General features: G+C 40.6%; 1 protein-coding gene across 3 annotated transcripts in view; it reads left to right on the plus strand.

Moving 5' to 3' along the window:
- Positions 1-18,144, plus strand: part of bcar3 (BCAR3 adaptor protein, NSP family member) — a 79,784-nt gene that overhangs the window by 31,282 nt on the left and 30,358 nt on the right. For all 3 annotated transcript variants that reach the window (XM_076875674.1, XM_076875676.1, XM_004562057.5), the window contains 3 exons: positions 4,590-4,785; positions 4,892-5,146; positions 13,405-13,447. In XM_076875674.1, the coding sequence (XP_076731789.1) occupies positions 4,590-4,785; positions 4,892-5,146; positions 13,405-13,447 (494 nt within the window). The remainder of the gene's footprint in view (positions 1-4,589; positions 4,786-4,891; positions 5,147-13,404; positions 13,448-18,144) is intronic.

An 18,144-nucleotide genomic window follows, 5' to 3' on the forward strand; every position in this document is an offset into this window, starting at 1 on the left:
ACACTCTTTCTCACACACACACACACACACACACACACACACACACACACACACACACTGGTGAGCCCACGCACTGAAGAGCGCAGTAGGACACCTCTCCCTCTCTCTAACAAAGACTGGCTCTACACAGTGGTCATGTGACAGTTGTTCCCATTGTTCACTTCTGGCCAGGGGTGGTTTTCCTAATGTGTGTGTGTGTGTGCATGCGCATGAGTATTTGCGTGCATGTTAAAGCAGGAAGACACTTTAAGCCAGCCAGAGGAAATCCCTCATTCCCAAGCATGTTGATGTTTGCGCTCGTCCTCCCGGTTGTGTGTATGCTCGTGTGTAATGACAGACCACCTCTGCAGCATCTGAAGCTTAATGTTAAAACCCTACTTTATTTTTGAAGCATTTTATCGAGTGTGTTTTTTAATCTAGACGCTCGGTTTGTGTTTTGTAAACCATCTGTCCATGGTACCAAAGGACTAAAAGAGATTCGCGGAACTCTCTTAAAGACTCCTGATGTTCCCCAAAAAGGCCAATATTTTAAAACCACTACTTGAGTGGATTAGCCAAAGAGCTCTCTGCCTCCTGGCTGATGTGTTGGGTTGGCTGGAGAGATGCTGAGAGAGCTCACCATCAAAACATTTGACTAAATTGAATTGAACCGATTGCAAAAGTAGTGTCCTTCAGATGGAAATGGCTCAAGAGATACTCTGTGAAAAGGAGGAAGGCATATTTGTTTTATTGATAGTAATTCTTTATAATGAACTGCTGTCCTCTAAATGTTTATACTGCCATTTCCTCTTCCCGTTAACCTACACGTCCCCCCCCCCCCTCCAAGGTCTTGTGCACAAATGTTATTGTTCCAAACCCAAGGCCTTCACTAGTGTTGGTGACAAACCAAATCTCACTTGAGGATGTTTTGTCTGTTACATGGCTAAAGAATAAAACTTTTTATTGGCTGGCAGACCTTTATGAACATGTGAAACTGTGTGAATTTCCCTTTTAACCATTTATTTTGGAATTGTCTAGCTACCCAATCTTACTGGGTTGAGGTAATAACAAAAATTTTACTTGTACTCAGCTTTGGGCTACCATATGTTTAGGTAAGATAGCATAAATACCTTCTTAAAATATTCCTCATAACCAGTTTAAATACAATAACAATGTGACAGTTGAATAAGGATCCACCAATTGCAGGGGAATGATTGGGCATTTTGAAGGATATTTATTAAATGAACCTGAGGAATAAAAACTGAAACTTTATGACTGTTTTTCCTCTTTGTAACCGTCTACATTGCACTGTTAGTATATGAACATGAGTACGTTTGTAAACATGAAATATGTAAACATAGTTATTTCTTGTTGTTTCTGAAGGTAAGACTGCATCAAGTTTCTGATATGTTGATTTTTCTTACTGCTGTTTCATTTTAGTTTAGTTTTGATTTAAAAAATAATAATAAATTTATAAGCAAAAACTTTTTTTTTCCTCCAGCTCTTAGAATGAATAATTTATCATTATCTTGAAATGTTCATTCCTGTGTGTTTGTACGAAAGCACATTATTTAAAACAAACAGTTTTTCTGTAAAACAACAAGCGAAAATTGATACCAGTTGAAATGTGGGTCAAAATTGTAGAAATAATGACTCAGCATTCTTGATATTTTTTTTGTTGATACCCCTATCTTTTCTGCCGTATACTGATTATATTGTCACTTGTGCTTCTGAGGGATTATGTTATGAGCGCTAGTATTAACCGTTACGATACTGATTTTAAGAAGTTTTTACGTTACTTAACGTGCACACACCTTGTACATGAAAAAAAGGCACTAGCAAGTGTCACTCAAACCTAATGTGAAGTTAAAACTTGCTGGTATAAAACACAAATTCTTTGGCATGGATGTCTTTTCAAATCTGTCTGACCCACTATAGCGTATACTGTCCATACATAGGAAATAATAGACTTGGTATAGGAAGCACTTGCACTCATTTGCAGAGTTATAACTACTGGTTGAACAGCTGTGGAGAAGAGAGGGTGAACCAGGGACAAAGATAAAAGTGGTGGGGAACTAGACGAGTCCATTAATATAAGAGGTAAAAGGATAAAGAAAAGGGAGAAGGACAAGTCTGGGAGCTGCCATGATGGACAGGCAGGGAGGAAGGGAGGGAGGGCATGTCTGCGTGGAGGAGGGTGTGAGACTACAAGAGAAAGGGGGAAGATGGATGAGTAGGGACCAGTGAGAGAAGAGTGAAATAATGCAGAAAAAAATAAATGGTTGGAAAAGAATAGGCAAATGTACAGGACAAGAGTGTAGCTGTAGCTCTCAGAATCAATTGTTTATGTATTAGTTAAACGGACCCAGTATACGGGAGTAAGTGCTAAATGTTTGTGTTTTCAATCAGTGAGAGTCAGTCAATTCTCTTCTGCAGGAGAGTGTGTGTCTGTGTCTGGCAGATGGTCAGGGCCACACACACACAAATACACATACAGCTGACCGTCCCCAAGGGTCGTATAATAGCTTCTCCTGTTGTAGTCGTTCTACCCTTCAGAGGAATCCACTCTCTCTGACCCGGCATGCCTTAGAAGGACTTTTACTGTGTACACTGAAGAGTCCTGAACCAGCCAGCTGTTCCTTTCTCTAAACCATTATTTGCATTTTTATTGATATTCATGATTACAAGCTGGTGGCTCAGTGACCCCCTGCTGGAGTTAAGTTTTAGCATTTAGTTCCAGTTTAAGGCGGTCCTGGTTTATTTATAGGAGTGACCAAACTCCAAGAACCTACTGAAAGGTTGTGTCCTCTCGTTTGTAGCCTTCTCCTTTGAGCTGGTGTTAACTCTAGCGTTTGCCATTTAACGTGACAGCAAACAACAGCCGTAGATGAGAAACTATGCGAGTATTTTTGCCAAAAGACCAAAAAAGTGCTACTAAACACAAATCTTGGAGACATCACACAGGGTATCAATCATCTCAGTCATTGAGCATACTTTAGCACAGCCCTGGAAGCGGGGAAATTGACTTCTGTGGCTGTAATGCTGCTCCAACAAGTGCTCCAATTTATGCTTTCACATATTTTTAAGCGCTAGTTCTGTTCGCATTGGCAGAAGTCTAAACAAAAATGCTACAAAGACATTTTATCATTTCGGCTTGCTATCAAAGTATTAAATGTAAGACAGTTTGCTGCTAGGAGGCACGTTTCTGTACTGTACACATGGTCTGAAATGATGTCCGTCTGAGCTGTTAGTTTTTGTTGTTTGTTGCGGATCATCTTTTTTGTTATTATCATGCGCATGTAAAAGTGGTCCAGCAGCATTTTTCTGCAGTTACTGCAGGTCAGTTGAACACCGGTCAGTTTGATTATGTTCCTTCAGCTTGTGTTCTCTGATCATAATCAGGCTGTTTAACAATAGCAAACACGGGCTCAGTTGTTCAGATCAGATTCTTAGGTTTGAGATTAGAGAGCGGGTCAGTTGAATCCAGTCTGCTACCGTGTTATTTTAGTTTGTACAGTATGACTAACTGCTGTGCTGTGAGTGATTCAGAGCGGATAAAGCTGTGCTGTTCACTCATCGTCACACAGCAGGGGAATTTCTCTGTCCTGTGTTTTAGTTCCCTGTCATCCTATCGGTCATGTTCATCATGCTGTATTTATAACTGTGTCTGTCTGTTCATTACACAAGATCTAGCTAATGGGCAAAAATAAAGTTGGGTGCAGTGCTGCTCTCTTTTCTTTTTTTCTGTTTTCCCTTTTTTTAAGTATCTGGTGTATGAATCAGTTTTTAAGGAGATTACTGGAATACAAAGTATTTTGAAAATGTCCTAGTGTTATACTGATACTGATACTCAGAGGTTGTTGCTAAAAATATCACATAACACTGAGGCACACAGGGTCAGACCTCTATTCTGTTCTCATATCCACTAACAGAGGGCTGAAGTCAGCCTTCAGTCTGGTGTGGGAGAAAAGAAAACGTGGCTCCGATCCAACTATTGTATAAAAATTGGCTCAGGCGAAATTCTCAAGCACATCTACTTTACTTTAATCTTCCCCTCTTCAGTGGAAATATTAAATTGTTATCCATTTGCTAACTTATGTGGATTTTATTGGCTTCGTTTTCAGACACAGTGTAGCTACAGATTTTGTTTCAGAGTGTGCACATGAAATTTTTTGTTTTTTAAAAAAAAAAGGGGGGGAAATCCATTAAATAGAGATGGGGTGTTATTCAGAGGTCAGATTAACTTGCTGCATCTACTAAACATTAGCGAAAAGTGCTAGTAAGTATTTCTGTATGTATGAACACTTGAAAGAGAGTGAGAATGATGGCTTTGTGTCTCCATTAAAGAGAGACAACTACTGTATACTGGCTGTGTGCGCCATTTCATCTCAGTCAGTGCTTCATGTCAGCCATTGTTACACAAATGTATAGCTGAGATTACTGTTCGTTATAACACACCTGAAGACAGCTAATTTGTTTGATTCATTCACTTAGTTTCCTTTATATTTGCAGGAACTCAGTAAAGTTCTTAATCTTTATTAAGTAATCCAAAGTCATGGTGTATGTCATTACTGTTTAACAGTAAATGTCTGTATGTGTTTTGTTTCCAGAGTTGAGGATGATGGCAGAGGGGCGTTTTGCTAGTCTGCCCAGGTCTCTTCAAGCACACCACACCCTGGGAGGAGGCACAGGCCACTCTGGAGTACCCAGCAGCCCTCTTGGTGCCCCAAGCAATAATACCTGCTCCTCCAGGAGGCACCAGGCCTCTCTCACATCCTCCATGGATCTTCTCAGCTCCAGACCTGGGTAAGCTGTGTAACCATCATAAGCTCACTGCTGTTGAGTCATTTATTAGAAATCAGCAATAGTAACATTTCCCAGTGTGAGTAACTGTTTGCTTTTTGTCCTGCAGTCTCCATCCAGGCCAGTGTGGCAGCCTATCAGAAAAGCCAGCTGCCACCTACCAGCCAATCTCTATTCATGGGACTCTGCCTCGGCGCAAAAGAGGAGGGGTCAACCTCACACATGGAAACTACACCTGGGACCCCAAAGCCAATCACACAGAGCCTTTAATTTATGAGAATGCATTACTGACTGCTGAGTACCCTCATCAGTCCATGACCTCTTCACTGGTCCAAAATATCGCTGATGACTTCCATGGTTACAGGTAAACATGTTCACAAACACAGACAAACATGGATAATGCTTCTGGATGTTTATAGTTTCATTTTCATTCTGCGGTTTGTTCTTGCACATTCTGGGCAAATGACAGTCTTCATCACAAGTACGACTGTTGCTTATCTTTATATCTGTCAGATGTTTGTGTAGGGAAACCATCTTTCAGAAGAAGCACCTTTTGTTCAGTACTATCATGATAAAAGGTGATTGTTGCAGGGGTGTCTTGTCATTCTGAAGGCTGGCAATGTTTGATGATCAGAGACTGTTAGTGCTCTCGAGAAAACACTGCTCCTCTTCAGACTGGAGAGTGAGACAGTGTGGAGTTGGATGGAGAAAAGTGAGGTTGTATAGAGACCCCTGAGGGGGTGTAGTGATTAGCTCAACTTCAGAGGGAGCACACACACACACACACACAAACCCACACACATCTCATCCCTCATCATGTCCTCCACCTTTCTATCTCTAGTGTAGAGTTACAACAGACTGTATCTGATGTAGCCAGCTTTGTGTGTGCATGTGATGTGCGTCTGTGGGCGCATTCGTGTAGCCCCCAGCAGTTGGGTTACCTTTGTTGGTCAGGGTGTGGCGTGGCAGATCAGAGACTACTGTGAAGTCTTTGTCTCTACTTTTTATCTGTCTGCCTCCATGCCGGATAGATTTCATAGACCGCTGACATACAGTGGGACAATTTGTCCAGGTCAAATTCAGCCTGTACAGGTGGCAAAATAATGAGTAGCATATTGTTCTTTTTTTGTGTGTTCTTTCACAACGTTAGTACAACTTCATGGGTATTTTCTTGTTCTTTTAAACAGCTAGCACAGAAAGTGCCAGTTTTTACACCTTTCATGCATAAATGAGCCTTTTGACTGATTAAAGTTCATGAAAATTCAGCCATTACCTGATGATAAAGTTCATCAAGAAAGCATATTTCTAAAGTTTTGGCATGTCGGTTCTCATCCACCCAGGGGCGTAATTTCCAGGGGGGTTAAGGGGGTTATGACCCCCCCCCCTCAATAATCAGACCCAGCCAATATAACCCCCTCAGTAAAATTATGAATTATCTTGCATAAATAGGCTGCTAATTGTCTTTACTCATTTTGAATGTGAAATAGTTGCATGTTTAATCATCTGGGAATTTACCCAGATTTATTTATTTATTTAGACAGAGATCTTGACACCGCCCCCACCCCCCACCCCCAGCCTTACTTCAAGTTAAGACTGTGAGAATCAGGCAAAAGTTGCTTTTGATTATTCCTTCAGATTACCTGTGCAGGTTTGAACCATTCAGATGTTGAGTCCAAATATCGAGACTACAGATAATTAAACATATCTTTTTAAAATATCTACATACTCAGGAAACAAATACGATTATTAGGTTACTGGGTAAAGAGGGAACGGAAGGAAAGTGAGCATGCTGTTGTGTAGAAAAACACGAAAACACAGTCTTATCTTTTGCTCAGCATGAAACTGGAGATAAACAAACCACCAGGGACCTGCTGTGATAGCTTGATAACCTGGTCGTTTCAGTGATGAATCAGCGCAGTTGAGTTTTTAAACTTATCCATCTACTGACTCAAATCCAGAGTATTTCCAAATAAGGCTCAGTTAGTATATTTGTCTCTCTCGTGTTGTGAACTCTCTGTCGTCATTACCACTCAGTTGTTGAATTATTCCAGGCCAAAACTCACAGCCCCACTGGGGCGAGGCACCTTGAGGAGACTGTTGTTGTGATTTGGCGTTATACAAATAAAATTGAGCTGAATAACTTCAGATGATATAACACAGTTTTGCATTCTGAGCTACTTTTCATTTTTTAAAAACGTGTCTAATTTGATTTAGATTGTTTGCCATTAACTCCACTTTAGGCTGACAGCAAAGAATGTCAATAGTGTTCCCTTTAAGCAGTCAGAGCAGATCCAAAATTATTGCAACTTTAAGTAATAAACTTTGGATCTCGATGCCTTTGAAATGGTTGCTTCAAAGACGAGGACCAGGTTTGCACCCACTCAGTCAATTGCTGTCGTCAGATTGATTACAGTGTGTTGGCAAGCTGCAAGTCTGCATTTATGAATTAGACTGCAATAATTTGCTTGCGCACTCCAATCTGTCGCAGTGTGGTCGCAGTCAAGCCAAGTTGGGCCACAGTTTTTGTAGCCATGTGCTTTCTGCACCCAGGCAAACCTTGTGATTGAAAGTGATCACCCTGAGGTTGAGGACATGTGCAACCATGACAACCACCTAGTCACACGCTCTTCTATTTTGACTCTAGGGTGACTGAGCCATAATGTAAGGATGGCAGCTAATGACCTGACAGAAAGGAAAGTATCTTATTCAAGTCCACATCCTCAAATTTAAAGTTTCCTGTTCAATTATGCTGGTTCTTCTTAGTTTTTATGAGTTGACACAAATTCTTTTTCCTATTCAAACTAAAACATTCAAACTTTTTATTTTTCTAGTGCACATATAGATTGCTTGCTTACTGTGATCTTAACACTCCCAGAAATTTTCCAAATTCCAGAGTTTCCTCCCACCTCTGGTCATTTGGTTTCAAACTACAAACAATTCACAGCAGAGATTTCTATAAAATGATGAGTATGTCTTTATGGAATGTAACCACTGACTGTCCATTGCTGGCCTATGACCCCTAACCTTATGTCACACTATCTTCCCATTGGTCCATGTGTCTTTGTGTTGACCTTTGAGGGCAGCTCTAGGACCACCAAGAAAGGAGGGGGAGGAGGAAACTGAGCAGACAGAGTTCAGAGTTGGAGGGAGTATAGATGGACAATAACAGACTGGTGATATCTGAAACTTTTCTTTTTATTTGTATAGTGTAAATGAAATTCTGAATTCCCCACCCGCTAACAATAATTCACTAACAAGTACTTTATGTAAGGTTTGTTCATATAGTGCTTTTTAAGAGCCAGAAAGTGCTTTACTGTATAAAATAAGATGCAACAAATTGTATAAATGGATAAAACGAAGCAAACGCAATCGTGCACGGATCTCAAGTCCAAGGAAAGCAAATTCTACACAAACAGATATCAAACATTTCTTTAGAACAATAGTTCAGTGTTTAATTTTAAACATTATGCTACCTTGGATACCTTGGATGCACTATAAAATGCATACCAGTAAACAGATCATCATTGATCATCAAGAACAAAATGGACTTCCTTTTTCCAAATGCACTCAATATTATTGTTTTTTTTTTTTGTAGTTTTGTGAAAGCTGAATCATTACAAAAGGTTCACTAAAAATGTCCTTTTGTAGGCTAAACTCAACAGATTGTCCTGGAAAGGGGATGATTCAGAGTAAATCTGCTATCTACAGCAGTGCAAATGACATTTAGCCTTGTATTTTACCTGTTTGTACTGAAAAGATGTTGTATCTGAAAAGATGCCAGGTGTCAGAGCCGTTCTTATTCTAATTTATTCTAATTTATCAGTTTATTTAGTTTTTGTTACTCCGTTTCATTTCTGCTTTGCATTGTAGGACAACTGTCTGCCAACAGAGCCAGTGTGTTTTGCAGCATATTGTACGAAACTAAGATCAAATGCCTTTTGGGAATTAATTAATGCCATTTATTTTAGAATAACTGTTCAGCCTGTGGTATTAAAACTAGAATGCATAGAAATCAGCTAAGATAAACACAAACTGACAGTAAATTGAGACTTTTCACTTTCTAATGGAAGCACACTGACCTCTGTAGGCTGCCTTCAGACTCTGCATGCTGCCATCAACTTTTTCCATTTCTCCCTATCCTTGTCTGTCTCTCTCTCTCTGTCTTAGCCTCCCTTCAACACACTCTCTCTCCCACACACACAAATATAGTGTAGTTCCTAACTTAAGCCAGTTGTGGTCTTGCTGAGTATTGTGCGGTGAAGCGCAAAGAACAACAGTAGCCAGAAAAAGATTGTGGCGAGTGCTGCCTCGCAGTGGTCAGCTCGTGTCCCCTGGAATGCTTCGCTATCGCACATCCATCATGCTCTGTTTAAATTCTTTTAACGCTGTAGCCAGGATGAGTAAACATTGCTAACCTAGCACACAAGGAGTGACACCGAATCTCTGTTTGCTCCGGGGCTATCACTCTGTTTGTGAGCCTGACCTTTGACCTGCCTGAGGGGAATTTTCAAAAAAGGGAATTTCCCTCCCTCAATTTTGGCACTTTTAACCCAGGAGGATGTAGATGGGTGTTGTCTGTCTGCATTGAACCCACCTAATCCTGGAGATCCAGGCTGAGGTTACAAGGGGCAAGTGGTTGGAGTGGTAAAAAACTTTGGTCCCATCAAAGGTCCAGCAAACCACTGACCTCGGAGAAGCAACACACATGGATACAGAAAATGTTCAGTGAGTTTCTGATTTTAGTTCAGATTTCAAACCACAGAAATTCCTCTACTGCTTCTATGTCCTTTATCTTCAGCGTTGAATATCAAGCACTAATCAGTGTATGCCAAACATAATGCATTACCTGCAGCAGGTGCTTTTATAACATAGGACAGAGGCTCTGCAGCCACTCACAGCTCTTTTCCCATTGGTAGAAGCTTCCCATTGCTTTGATATAGAGTATCACACCAGCAGTTCACATTTTAAATTTTGTCAGCATGTCAGCAGTGCAGTGGTTAGCACTGTCATCTCACGGCAAGAAGGTCTCTGGCTATTTATAGCTTCCTCCCACAATCCAAAGACATGTGTTAGATTAACTGGTGACTTTTAAAATTGAATTTAGGTACAAATGTAAGCATAAATGTTTGTGTCTCTATTACCCTGCAGTAGACTGGTGACCTGTCCAGGGTGTACACAACCTATCAGACAGCTGGGATAGGCGCCATCCCCACTGTGACCCCTATATTGGATAAGTGAAAGAGGATGGATGGAGTAAAAGAAAGCTACATCTATCGCTTGGTGCTTCATCCTGTAATTTTGGAATAGCGGGGGAGAGCATGGATGCATACACATACCCATCTAGTTTTTTATTCCTCATAGTTGTATATTTTACTTTTTTTTAAAAAAGCAAAGGAAAATTGAGAATTTAACAGCAGGCAAACAGATTCGTTTGCTGTCTCTGCTAATACCTGAAACTTGTCTTGTCTTACTTCTGTAAATGGTCTACAGTGAAAAAAAATAACCCCAAAAATGTGAAAAGACGTTTCAGGAATGAGCACACGGCATCTGTATGGGAATGAATGAAAGGGAGCAATTTCGGAAATGCTGTGGAAAGTAGAGTAGATCGAAAGCACTTGATCACATCTTCAAACTCGATGCTGCTGCTAGTTTTGTGGCAGTTTAGGAGGTGAGGCAAGGGGGCGGTTCAGAGCGTGAATTCCTGAAAGAGCGCCCCATTCTTAGACTTCAAAAAACTTTCACAACATTACATTCGATACTGTTGACCATAATATCCTATTAGAGCGATTAGAACATGCTGTAGGTATTACAGGTACTGCACTGCAGTGGTTTGTATCATATCTATCTAATAGACTCCAGTTTGTTCATGTAAATGGAGAGTCCTCTTCACACACTGAGGTTAATTATGGAGTTCCACAGGGTTCAGTGCTAGGACCAATTCTGTTTACATTATACATGCTTCCCTTGGGCAGCATCATTAGAAGACATAGCATACATTTTCACTGCTATGCAGATGACACCCAGCTCTATCTGTCCATGAAGCCAGATAACACACACCAATTAGTTAAACTGCAGGAATGTCTTAAAGACATAAAGATCTGGATGGCCGCTAACTTTCTGCTTCTTAATTCAGATAAAACTGAGGTTATTGTACTCGGCCCTGAAAAGCCTAGAAATATGGTATCTAACCAGATTCTTACTCTGGATGGCATTACCTTGGCCTCCAGTAACACTGTGAGGAACCTTGGAGTCATTTTTGACCAGGACATGTCCTTCAACACACATATTAAACAAATATGTAAGACTGCGTTCTTCCATTTGCGCAACATCTCTAAAATTAGAAATATCCTGTCTCAGAGTGACGCTGAAAAACTAGTTCATGCATTTATTACTTCCAGGCTGGACTACTGTAATTCATTATTATCAGGATGTCCTAAAAACTCACTGAAAAGCCTTCAGCTAATCCAAAATGCTGCAGCAAGAGTCCTGACAGGGACTAGAAAGAGAGAGCATATTTCTCCTGTTTTCAGGCCCCTCTTCTGTGGAACCAGCTTCCAGTTTGGATTCAGGAGACAGACACTATCTCTACTTTCAAGATTAGGCTTAATCCTGAGCCCCTCCCTGAGCCTGGTTCTGCCGGAGGTTTCTTCCTGTTAAAAGGGAGTTTTTCCTTCCCACTGTTGCCAAAGTGCTTGCTCATAGGGGGTCATATGATTGTTGGGTTTTTCTCTGTATCTATGAAGCGCCTTGAGGCGACTTATGTTGTGATTTGGCGCTATATAAATAAAATTGAATTGAATTGAATTTATGGCGCTTTTTCCAAATACAGTGATGGACTGAGTCATACAATCGTCAAATAAACCTCACAAAGAAATTAGTTCAGCTCCAGTATAGTCAAGTGCTTTAAGTTTTACTTTATAATACATTTAATTTGATTTATTTTGTACTCAGGTATGCATGCATACATTTATAGATCTGTTTCCAAATAGGACTACACATGCTAATGGATGTTGTTTTCATCCGTTTGGCAATTTTGAAGTTTTGTTGGTAATCATTCTGTCATAATGTCATAAATGCAACACACACATATACGGTATTATTGCAATGGCTGAATGTTTAGTGTATAGTATAGGGGTTTACACTGGTGAAGGATGCCCAGTTTGATTTTAGGTGACAATACAAAACAAAACAAAAAATCAACCTGGCAGAGCGACCTACTGTAGCGACTCCTTGTGGTGCAGCTGAAAGTGCTTTCTCTCAGCACCTTCAGGAAGTTCCTGATTGTGTCAGACACAGCCACTGAGAGGAAACCTCGGTGCAGATTTCATCTGTAAGCCCTGACAACCTGCCAGATGACTGATCTGTGCACCTAAAATAGAATCAGGTTTAATATGCTGCATTTCATCGGTTCTGCAAACTCATTAAGGGTAAGAGTGATCTGAACACCTTCCATGAATGATGACTATACATTGTTGTGAATGGGGGCTTCTGTTCAGTTACATAACTAAATCCCACTCATTATTTGGGGCCATGTTTAAACTGTGAGGGCTTAGAGCTGCACATATTTGGTTAGGTAAGTAATGGACTGTGCTAATATTCCCGTGGGAAAACCAATGCAGGCCTAAGGGATTTAAACTACCAACCTTGGTAATGTAGCCACGGATTTGAGCTAATTACCCCTTTCACTGAGCCCCTGGTTGTAAGCCTCCTGTCGAGACTGAGCTGCAACTCGAGTACCAATGTTCAACGCAGAGATGGAGAGCACAGAAAGAGTTTTGTTAAGGGATAAAATGTGACAAGCTAACATTGGCGGAAAAAACAAACGGAGAACAAAAATACGAAGACTGAAAATGAGTAATCTGATCTTTAAACAATTGATAAACAAAAGTGATTAAAAAAGCAGATAAAACTGCAGCGCGTGTAAGCTGAGATTAGGAAGATGGACAAAAGCATTTTTTTGTGAATAAGAGAATTACAGAAAAATGCAAAAAGAGGAAATTAGAAAAGTGTGTGTTTGTGTGTGTGCTCTAACCTCTCTGTGAAATTGTCAGTGGACTCTGAATGGCAGGCGTGTGGCTGTGATGTGTTATGATGGGGGAGGAGAGAGAGAGAGAAAGAGAGAGAGAGGCCAAGTCAGACAGGCAGTAAGGGAACATGTTTACCACTAAAAGAAAGGGAGTGAAAGTCAGGCAGCGAAACCGGGAAAACAGGAGACTTAAGGCAGTGTAGTGCAAACTTTGGTTCCACTTGATTCTTTTTTCTTTTCTTTGAGAAACCCACTCCCAAGTGGGACCTACAGTAGTAGATGTGGATTAACTCTGCGTTGCCACAAGAATCAGCCCTCTGCTTTAGAGCGCAGGTTTGGCTTCTTATCATACAGGCACTTGTTTGGATCACCCTGTTAGACCTTTAAAGAAAAAGTGCCACACCTCCACACCTATAATTCATCTCCTACGGAGTGACGAGGGCTGAATACCCATCTTCAGCACTAGTCAGCGAGCGGCCTTGACTGTGCAGTTTATTTGTAATAGGAGCTATAAGGAGGACCTAAAGGTCCCATCTGGGTCCTTTTGGCAGGATGTGTTCTCTAAATCGGACCTTGTCTCTGTCTGTGTTCCCCAGGGAGCCTGCAGCCGGGCCCGACGCCACAGTGGACTACGTTAAGGTAGGAAAAGCAGTGGTGCTATATTGTTTGTCTGCTGTTGCTGAAAATAAGCGGTTCCATGATAATCAATGTAAATATTTTGTTTACTGAAAATATGGCTGCTTATTACTGCCTATAACGCATAAAACAGTATTTAAAAAGACTGATTGTAAAATGGTAAAACAATGGCTTAATTTAGTTTAGCAGACTAAAGTGGAAGCTTGTTGTGTGTATTATAGTAGGAAGGAAAAAGTTATACTAGCAGTTATGTAAAACCTCAGACCTCCCACCCTGCTGTGAAAATACTGCAGTACTAAAGTAAAGACATTTTGCAAGGGGGAATAAAAGTAAAACATTTAGTAAAGCCCACCAATAAAGGATTACATCTAACGGGACACATCTGCCACTGGATATGAAACACCAGCTGTTTCTGCAGACTGAGGTGTAAACATCACTCTTAGGTGAGGTTAATCTAATTGCACCTCGACTACTTGGATAATGTGCCTTTAAATCATACGCTCAGTTTTGTTGCTGTCACACAGCATTAAATCATTTTCGTACCACCTGCACCGCAGTTTTCAGTCAAAGACAGATGACGACCGAGATGCGATGGCTCTGTTAACACAGTTCTTTGCCTTTCTTATTTTTGGCTCCTGTCTGCTCGGTTGTTAAGAAATTTGTATTATTAAGACCATCAAACAAAATACAAACCTTCTGTACTGCACATTTAGTGGAGAAAAGGCAGGGTATCTAATCTAAATACATTTTGAGCAGCAACCAAATTGAGTGCTGAAGCTGGTTTACCTAATCTTTGGTCAGACATTGCCTTATTTAAATCATAATTATGCCTGTATTTTTGCAGGTTTCTTAGAACAACAGTGTTAAACAGACACTGACATGATTGCATTACTGGGAAAGAGTCTGTATTTTTATGTTTTGTTTTGGTTTTAAATCAATGAATGAAATTAAACAGGAACGATTTTCCGATTCCCACGCTTGCAACTGTGTGGCTAGAGAAGAGACAAGTAAACAAATAAACCAGCAAAAATCAAATTGTATTATGAGGCAAAGGCGTGGGAGGAAAAAGCGCAGCAGATAATCAGGCCTGTAGTCACAGACAGCTGTTCATATATCAGCACAGCTCATCGTAGACGGCTCGTCTGTACCTTCTGTTCATAAAGAAATGCGCAGGTTTGTGGACGATTTACACTCAACTTCATTATTTATCAAAATAAATAATTCTGTCATTTTCCTAAATGATATTTGTTTGTGTGAAAATGGTAAACTTTCTTTCCTTGAATGGGGGAAAAAACTGTTTTTATACCTCACAATAAAAAACAAACAAATTACTCAATCCCTGCATCTCTGTCATAGATTGTAGACGTAGGCAAGAAACAGTGGAAATCAGAGAGAGGAGGGTGGCATGCAAATATGTCCTGAGCTGGAGTCATGCATGAAGTTTGCATTATGTGGTGTCCACACCGACGCTTTGGCCCTCATGACACTGACCTATGTGATCTAATTTTGTCCTGTGAACAGCGACATCATTAGTTTCTTTCAGATCTTTGCAGATGTCATAACATTTACTGCAAACTACTAGATTTTACTGTAAATAAAGCCTGTCATTACATACAAACCCGCAGTGGTTTCTCCACTTTTCTTTTTCCCAACATTTTCTTTCAAATCAGTTCTTTTTCTCTGCGTACGACCACGTCCCAACTACTCCTCTCTCCTCCATCTGTTGGCTCATATGTTTGGATGCTAACACCCCATTGTAAAAAGCTAACTCTGTCCTTCCCATGCGAGCGGGTCACACATGTGGGAGCTAACCTCACAGAACACTTATGGGCTCAAAATGTGGTCATAAATATTTTGTACTTGTAAATCAGGATTTGTATGTGTAAACAGAATTTGTGTGTGTGTAAAAGAAGATTTGTGTGTGTAAAAAAAGATTTGTGTGTGTAAAAGAAGATTTGTGTGTGGACTTAGCCAAAAAAAAGCAAGTTACAAGTACAAATTTTGACCCTATTTTTCTTCCTTTCATCTGATTGGCCAATGTCATGTCAATCACAAATGTAACTATCCAATCAGAGAACAGATGGGTTTGGCTGTCGGATGGGGTGCTTTTTTGGACTGCAGGTCCTTGAAGGGTAATACAGTTTGAAGCTGGAGGATCTCTATATAAATATCTGATAGCAGTTAGGTGCCCTAACTTTCAGCAGCTGTTGAAAGGATAAAGTTGTGGTATATCAGTGGTTAGAAATACCATTATTACTTTAGGATTAGTTTAACGCAAAGTCAGGGCTGACCCGGGACCATGGCTGTGAGTCACAGTGCGCAGCATAAAGGTCCTTTCACATCGGATGCAGGGGAAAGCGCATCAAATCCGACTTCTTTGACCCTCTGCGACTCATCTATCCGATCATGGTGTGACGGTGTGAACGACACAAATTCAATATTTTCAAATCCGATCTGGGTCACTTTCGTATGTGGTGCTGAATCCGATACATATCTGATTTTTTAGAAAGCGACTGCTGTTTGATGGTCATGTTGCATTAAATCAGTCTTCTACGTCACTGACACAAGACAGACGCCAACTATCAGCGCCCGACATGGTGAACGCTCCTATCCAGTGAAACTGTTGGGAAGACAACGTTGGAGAAACGTGAACATTTTATTTGTACTGTATAATCTGCAGATTCTGACAGAAATCTGCAGCTAGAAGCAGCGCTCCTCTAAAACAGCAGTAAGGATCATTATTAGGCCAAATGTAAATAACAAAACTTTATAACTTAAAGCAAAACTGGGAAACGTAAAGTCTGAAGTCTTTACATTAAGGGCCATCAGTCACACAATACTGTTTGCTCTGGGTCTAAACAGAGCGCGTCGTGTGTGACGTCTTCTTTTGCGCATGCGGCCGCTCTGAGCGTTCACACTAGAGCGCGTTTGCTGTCGCATTTTAATTGTAGTGTGAACAAGCAGACAAAAAAATCAGATTTGATCAAAAAATCGGAATTGAGCATCAAGACCTGCAGAGTGAATGTAGCCTAAGACTGTTTTTTGATTTTTACAGTTAGGAATATGGCTCTCTGTCTACAATGTGCCGTCTCTCAAGACAGTCAAAACCCTTTAACTGGAACTTGATCAGTCAGGCTAAAATCAAAAGTACTGATATCATCAGGACATTTTCACACTGAGCCAACACCTCTCTGTTACAGAGCTGAGGATGCCTTTGTGCCAAATATCTAGAATAAATATCTACATTTAACCTACAATGACAAAACCAACTCAAAGTGCTCTGACTAAATAGTTTGTGCGATTGTCTCTACATTGTGATTGATGAGACTACAAACCATTATACACATTTAACAATTAAATGTTCTGACAAACACATTTGTTTCGTTTTCTGCTCATTTTATTTCCAAATTAAGAAGCAAATTATGTGAGTGATTTAGAGTGTCCGATCAAAGTGCATGTCTGCACTGTGAGAGGCCCCACAGAGCCGCTGCTGCTCACTCTGTCACTCTGTTTCTGATTCGCTGCTCATGCAGCAACTGAACAGCCTCCTCAAAGATCTACAAAAAGAAGCGAGGGCCCTAACGATACAGTTTCTCGGCCTGTCTTTCTGGGAACCTGTGGATCCATATTGTACCTTGTCCTCACTAGCAGATTGTTGCGTTTTGTTCTCACTGGCTGGAGAAACGCTTTTGTCACTTTCTAAACGTCTCAGCGCGTGACTGGAGCCACTCGATGCTTTTAGCTCCGCTTTTAATAGGTCCACAACGGCTGCTACAAAAGTCGCGTAACCCTTTTCCATCACAAACTGAAGCACGTATTTGGATCCAAATTTGCGACACAGGTCTTTGTACATTATGATGTACAAGTTTTTTACAGTTTTTAGAGGAGTCAAGTCTCCCCCAATCTTCTCTCTTATATCAGTCACTATCTGCTGAAAATTCAGCTTTACAGCAGTTGTTTGTGTTTTCTCAGAAACGTGAGCGACTAAATTTGCAAGACACAAAGTGAGAAAGGTATCGGTCTCTGCAGGCGTAGGAAGCGTCCCAGACGAACACTGCAGGGCGTCGCTACATTTTTCTTCACTCTCTGAACTCTCACAGTCAAGATTTTGGACATCGGTGATTTGAAATATATCACTGTTGACCTCGCTACCCAAATCTCCCTCACCTACACAAGCTTGAGTCTGTGTGCCAAGCCCGGATAAAGGTGCAGGGTTGGAATTGTGACATTAAAAAAAAATTGCTAAAAATTTAATTTGTAGTTCTAAATAAATTCTAAATGCATTTAGGAAATTTTTTACTCACTTTATGTCTCTTCCACGGTTTTATTTCTCTCCAACAACGTAGGTTACAATTACATTAGCATGACCAATTATGCAAATTAGGCGATGACATCATTTGGCGACTTCTAGCGACTTTTAGGACAACCAATAGCGATTTTCCTTACTGAGGAGTTGGCAACACTGCATGGAGGCAGCATATGCCGCTAATGCTAACTGCTAGCTAAAGGCCAAGGATCCAGAATTTGTTGCGCTGGCTGCTGAGCTCTGTGGGGTTTTGCGGCAGCTCTACCTGTACTAGATTCACCTGCTCCTTGTAGTTTCTATCTCTGACTTTATGTCCTCTACAAGAGTTTCTGTTTTTTTATCTTCAAATGTTCAATAAAAACGTATTGCTAATTCAAAATGAAGAAGGCTTTGT

The sequence above is a fragment of the Maylandia zebra genome, linkage group LG17 (assembly GCF_041146795.1).
Source record: "Maylandia zebra isolate NMK-2024a linkage group LG17, Mzebra_GT3a, whole genome shotgun sequence".
NCBI classification, from domain to species: domain Eukaryota; kingdom Metazoa; phylum Chordata; class Actinopteri; order Cichliformes; family Cichlidae; genus Maylandia; species Maylandia zebra.